At 35.2% G+C, this 6275-nt stretch overlaps 1 protein-coding gene across 1 annotated transcript in view; it reads right to left on the reverse strand.

Annotated features, from left to right (window-relative positions):
• The window catches only part of LOC139790362 (uncharacterized), an 11405-nt gene extending 5666 nt beyond the window's left edge, over window positions 1-5739 (reverse strand). The window contains 3 exon segments of the mRNA XM_071732115.1: window positions 1300-1350; window positions 1352-1507; window positions 5572-5739. Coding sequence (XP_071588216.1) covers window positions 1300-1350; window positions 1352-1507; window positions 5572-5655 — 291 coding nt within the window. The 5' untranslated portion in view covers window positions 5656-5739.
• Between the last annotated feature and the right edge of the window lie 536 nt (window positions 5740-6275).

Genomic DNA, 6275 nt, shown 5'->3' on the forward strand with positions numbered 1-6275 from the left:
TAGGACAAGGAAAAAGACAAGAATAGAAGGAAAAGGACAAGGAAAAGGACAAGAATAGAAGAAAAAAGAAAAAAGCAAAAGAAAAAAGGAAAAAAGGAAATAGAAAATAGAAAATAGAAAATAAAAAATAAAAAATAAATGGAAAATAGAAAATAAATGGAAAATGGAAAATAAATGGAAAATGGAAAATAAATGGAAAATGGAAAGTAAATGGAAAATGGAAAGTAAATGGAAAATGGAAAGTAAATGGAAAATGGAAAGTAAATGGAAAATGGAAAGTAAATGGAAAATGGAAAGTAAATGGAAAATGGAAAATGGAAAAAGGAAAATAATAGAAATAGAAAATGGAAAAGGAAAAGGAAAAGGAAAAGGAAAAGGAAAAGGAAAAAAGGAAAAGGAAAAAGAGGAAAAGGAAAAAGAGGAAAAGGAAAAAGAGGAAAAGGAAAAAGAGGAAAAGGAAAAAGAGGAGGAAAAGGAAAAAAAGAAAAAAAGAAAAAAGAAAAAGAAAAAAGAAAAAAGAAAAAAGAAAAAAGAAAAAAGAAAAAAGAAAAGAAAAAAGAAAAAAGAAGAAAAAAGAAAAAAAAAAAGAAAAAAGAAAAAAGAAAAAAGAAAAAGAGAAAAGAGAAAAGAGAAAGAGAAAGAGAAAAGAGAAAAGAGAAAAGAGAAAAAAGAGAAAAGAGAAAAAGAGAAAAGAGAAAAAAGAGAAAAGAGAAAAGAGAAAGAGAAGAAAAGAGAAAAAAGTGTGTTTTTTGTAGCACTTCCATCTCTTTTTAATAACTCCTTGGCTGAAGATCTTTAAAACCTGAACAAAATTCAGATAATTTCAGATACCAAGAAATTAAGATTTAATTTTTTTTTTTTCCTTTAAATCCAAATGTGTTTTTGTGGCACTTCCATCACTTTTCCAGCTTTTTAATAACACCTTGGTTGAAGATCTTTAAAACCTGAACAAAACTCAGATAAGCTTTTGGGTGGCCTCATCCTGCATCAAGCCTGGAGCCAGAGGCTTCCTTAAAAACCTGAGCAGTCCATCTCTGTCAGGCTCTGATGGCTCTTTTAGACAATTAATATCATTAATATAATTAATATAATTAATATAATATAATTATTGTAAGGCCCATAAAATCCTGAAACTTTCAGGAGTCCCAACATCACCCCATCCCTCCCTCCCTCCCTCCATCCATCCATCCCTGATAATTCTGGTTTCAGTGCCTCTCACACATGAATATATTGATTTTTTGGGGTTTTTTTGGGATTTTTTCATGGTGTTTTCCATTCCAAAGCTCCTCCAGGTCCTACCTTTAGCAGGTACCCATGTTCATTGGCATTAAAATGCCAGTGGGGTGCCCGGGAGCCCTTTGCTCTTGATCAGCAAGGTGCCAAAAGTCATTTTGGAGTGGTGGTGGTTGAGGCTTTTGCCAAATTCCAGCTCCTCAGCACTCTGATATTCCCTGGCATCATTCCTGAATCTTGCCCACTGGATCTCCCCACCTGGATACTTGAAGACCTGGAAGGTAGGGAGAGGGAAATTGTGTTTATTGGGAGACTGGTACCAAAGAAATTTAGGGAATTTGTACTCTGAGCAGTATTAAATTGATATTTAATATCAAAAATCTTCCTTTTCTTGGAGGATTTTAATCACTTTTCACAGTTTTTGATTTATTTCCTCATGGCATTCTCAGGATTTTCTTGGATTTCCCTGCTCCTAAATTATTTTCACCTAAAACTCTTCCTTTCCAAGATTTTCCCTGCCCCTGGAACTCATTTGGGGCTTGGAAGAAACCACCCTGCACTCCCAAAATTGATTTTAATCAATTTTCACAGTTTTTGATTTATTTTCTCATGGCATTCCTCAGGATTTTCTTGGATTTCTCTGCTTCCAAATTATTGGCACGTAAAACTCTTCCTTTCCCAAGATTTTCCCTGCCCCTGGAACTCATTTGGGGCTTGGAAGAACCACTCTGCACTCCCAAAATTGATTTTAATCACTTTTCACAGTTTTTGATTTATTTCCTCATGGCATTCCTCAGGATTTTCTTGGATTTCTCTGCTCCTAAATTATTTGCACCTAAAACTCCTCCTTTCCCAAGATTTTCCCTGCCCCTGGAACTCATTTGGGGCTTGGAAGAACCACCCTGCACTCCCAAAATTGATTTTAATCAATTTTCACAGTTTTTGATTTATTTCCTCATGGCAGGATCCAACTGGATTTTTTTCCACAAGGGAGGAATAAATAACAAGATCAAGAATAAAATTATTTTCCTCTTCTTACACCATTCTGGACTTGAATGTGGGAAACCAGCTCCAGAAATCCTGAAAGCCTCAAATATTTAAGCATTTTCCTCAGGATTTTCTTGGATTTCTCTGCTCCTAAATTATTTTCCACCTAAAACTCTTCCTTTCCCAAGATTTTCCCTGCCCCTGGAACTCATTTGGGGCTTGGAAGAACCACCCTGCACTGACAAAATTGATTTTAATCCATTTTCACAGTTTTTGATTTATTTCCTCATGGCATTCCTCAGGATTTTCTTGGATTTCTCTGCTCCTAAATTATTTTCACCTAAATCTCCTCCTTTCCAAGATTTTCCCTGCCCCTGGAACTCATTTGGGGCTTGGAAGAACCACCCTGCACTCCCAAAATTGATTTTAATCAATTTTCACAGTTTTTGATTTATTTCCTCATGGCAGGATCCAACTGGATTTTTTCCTCAAAGGAGGAATAAATAACAAGATCAAGAATAAAATTATTTTCCTCTTCTTACACCATTCTGGACTTGAATTTGGGAAATCAGCTCCAGAAATCCTGAAAGCCTCAAAATATTTAAGCATTTTCCTCAGGATTTTCTTGGATTTCCCTGATCCCAAATTATTGGCACCTAAAACTCTTCCTTTCCAAGATTTTCCCTGCCCCTGGAACTCATTTTGGGGCTTGGAAAAACCACCCTGCACTCCCAAAATTGATTTTAATCAATTTTCACAAATTTTTTATTTATTTCCTCATGGCATTCCTCAGGATTTTCTTGGATTTCTCTGCTCCCAAATTATTTGCACCTAAAACTCTTCCTTTCCCAAGATTTTCCCTGCCCCTGGAACACATTTTGAGCTTGGAAGAACCACCCTGCACTCACAAAATTGATTTTAATCAATTTTCACAATTTTTGATTTATTTCCTCATGGCATTCCTCAGGATTTTCTTGGATTTCTCTGCTCCTAAATTATTGGCACCTAAAAACTCTTCCTTTCCCAAGATTTTCCCTGCCCCTGGAACTCATTTGGGGCTTGGAAGAACCACCCTGCACTCCCAAAATTGATTTTAATCACTTTTCACAGTTTTTGATTTATTTTCTCATGGCATGATCCAACTGGATTTTTTCCTCAAATGAGGAAGAAGTAGCAAGATGAAGAAAAAAATTATTTTCCTCTTCTTACACCATTCTGGACTTGAATGTGGGAAATCAGCTCCAGAAATCCTGAAAGCCTCAAAATATTTAAGCATTTCCTCAGGATTTTCTTGGATTTCTCTGTTCCTAAATTATTTTCACCTAAAACTCCTCCTTTCCAAGATTTTCCCTGCCCCTGGAACTCATTTGGGGCTTGGAAGAACCACCCTGCACTCCCAAAAATTGATTTTAATCACTTTTTACAATTTTTGATTTATTTCCTCATGGCAGGATCCAACTGGATTTTTTCCACAAAGGAGGAATAAATAACAAGATCAAGAATAAATTATTTTCCTCTTCTTACACCATCTGGACTTGAATTTGGGAAATCAGCTCCAGAAATCCTGAAAGCCTCAAAATATTTAAGCATTTTCCTCAGGATTTTCTTGGATTTCTCTGCTCCTAAATTATTTTCACCTAAAACTCCTCCTTTCCCAAGATTTTCCCTGCCCCTGGAACTCATTTTGGGCCTGGAAGAACCACCCTGCACTCCCAAAATTGATTTTAATCAATTTTCACAGTTTTTATTTATTTTCTCATGGCAGGATCCAACTGGATTTTTTTCCACAAAGGAGGAATAAATAACAAGATCAAGAATAAAATTATTTTCCTCTTCTTACACCATTCTGGACTTGAATTTGGGAAATCAGCTCCAGAAATCTGAAAGCCTCAAAATATTTAAGCATTTTCCTCAGGATTTTCTTGGATTTCTCTGCTCCCAAATTATTTTCACCTAAAACTCTTCCTTTCCAAGATTTTCCCTGCCCCTGGAGCTCATTTGGGCCTGGAAGAACCACCCTGCACTCCCAAAATTGATTTTAATCAATTTTCACAGTTTTTGATTTATTTTCTCATAGCATTCCTAAGGATTTTCTTGGATTTCCCTGATCCCAAATTATTGGCACCTAAAACTCTTCCTTTCCCAAGATTTTCCCTGCTCCTGGAACACATTTGGGGCTTGGAAGAACCACCCTGCACTCCCAAAATTGATTTTAATCACTTTTCACAATTTTTGATTTATTTCCTCATGGCATGATCCAACTGGGATTTTTTTTCCACAAAGGAGGAATAAATAACAAGATCAAGAATAAAATTATTTTCCTCTTCTTACACCATTCTGGACTTGAATGTGGGAAATCAGCTCCAGAAATCCTGAAAGCCTCAAAATATTTAAGCATTTTCCTCAGGATTTTCTTGGATTTCTCTGCTCCCAAATTATTTGCACCTAAAACTCCTCCTTTCCCAAGATTTTCCCTGCCCCTGGAACTCATTTGGGGCTTGGAAGAACCACCCTGCACTCCTAAAATTGATTTTAATCACTTTTCACAATTTTTCATTATTTTCTCATGGCATTCCTCAGGATTTTCTTGGATTTCTCTGCTCCCAAATTATTTGCACCTAAAACTCCTCCTTTCCCAAGATTTTCCCTGCCCCTGGAACACATTTGGGGCTTGGAAGAACCACCCTGCACTCCCAAAATTGTATAAAAAAATTTATTTACTACTAAAAAATTGGTTTGGTTCCTTAAAACCATTTTTTTAATTGGAAAATTAATTATGTAGTTAAAGCTAATAGGAAAATAGAACAGAATGGTTGGAGTATAAAGTGCCCCCTGTATAATTTTTATTTTTATGCTGATTATTTTTATACTAATTACTTTTTATATTAATTTCTTATAATTTTATCCTCTTTTGCTGCCAAGCAAAAATTAATTCCCACTTATTTTTTATGTAAATTTATATTTAGAATATTTAGAATATTTATATTTAGAATATTTAGAAGCCAGAGGATTTCTTTAGAGTTTGCTCAAAGGGGAGGTTCCTACAAGTCTTAAAATGCCCCTAAAAAAAAAAAAAAACAAACCCTACAGAATTCTTGGGGCTTCATTAATTGTCAATTAATTCAATTAATTGTCAATTAATTCATTTCAGCTCAGATGCTGGTTCTTTTTGGCAATTTAAAAGTTTGTTGAAACCTTGAAAAAAAAAAAATAAATTTAAAACCCTGACTAATGAGCTTGATCAAAAGCTTAAAAAAATAATTAAGTGAAAACGGAGTGCAAATAATTAATGTGGAATTAAACCCTTTATTCCATGAAGGTAAAAGCTTATTCCAGGTGAAAAAAAATTACCTTTGATTTTGGCAGGTGGTTGAGGAACTGGAATTTGGGCTCCACTTCTTTTCCTGCTGTTTCTGGGGGGGGTTGCAGCCTCATTTTGGTCCCTGTTTTCTCTCAGGGAAGCAGAGGTGTCGAGATAGAGCAAGGAGAGAGCCAGGACTCCTATTGCTGTGCTGAGGACACAGGCCAGAGACAGGCAAGAAAAATCCTCAGGAGGGACCAGCTGCCTTTTCTGCCCTGGAATTCATCAAAAAAACAATTAAAAAAAAGAAAAAATAAAAAAAATTAATTGGTGACAACAGAGAGGGGAAACTCTGTGATGGTTCTTTCCAAAATCATCATCGCAGGGGCTTAAAGATCTTTTTTTTTTAATTTTATTTTTCCTTTTTATTATTGTCTATATATTAATATGCATATATTATTATATGTATTATATGTATATATTGTATATATATTAATATTATTTTATTTTCCTTTTTATTATTCTCTGCAGCTTCAGACAAACAGAGACTGAAATCCCTGACTTCATTTTCCATTTTTTTCTCTGGGCACACAGCTTGATCTCTCTCTAAAAAAAAAAAAAAAACCTGGTGAAGGACCTGGAAATGAGTTGAGTTCTTCAGCTGGAAAATAAAAAACTGGGAGGCTGCTCAGGGATTTGAACAAAATGATTTTTTTTCAGTTTTTTGACATTTTTCTTGCCAGCAGAAGAGTGC

Source organism: Heliangelus exortis, chromosome Z, assembly GCF_036169615.1.
Source record: "Heliangelus exortis chromosome Z, bHelExo1.hap1, whole genome shotgun sequence".
Lineage (NCBI taxonomy): Eukaryota > Metazoa > Chordata > Aves > Apodiformes > Trochilidae > Heliangelus > Heliangelus exortis.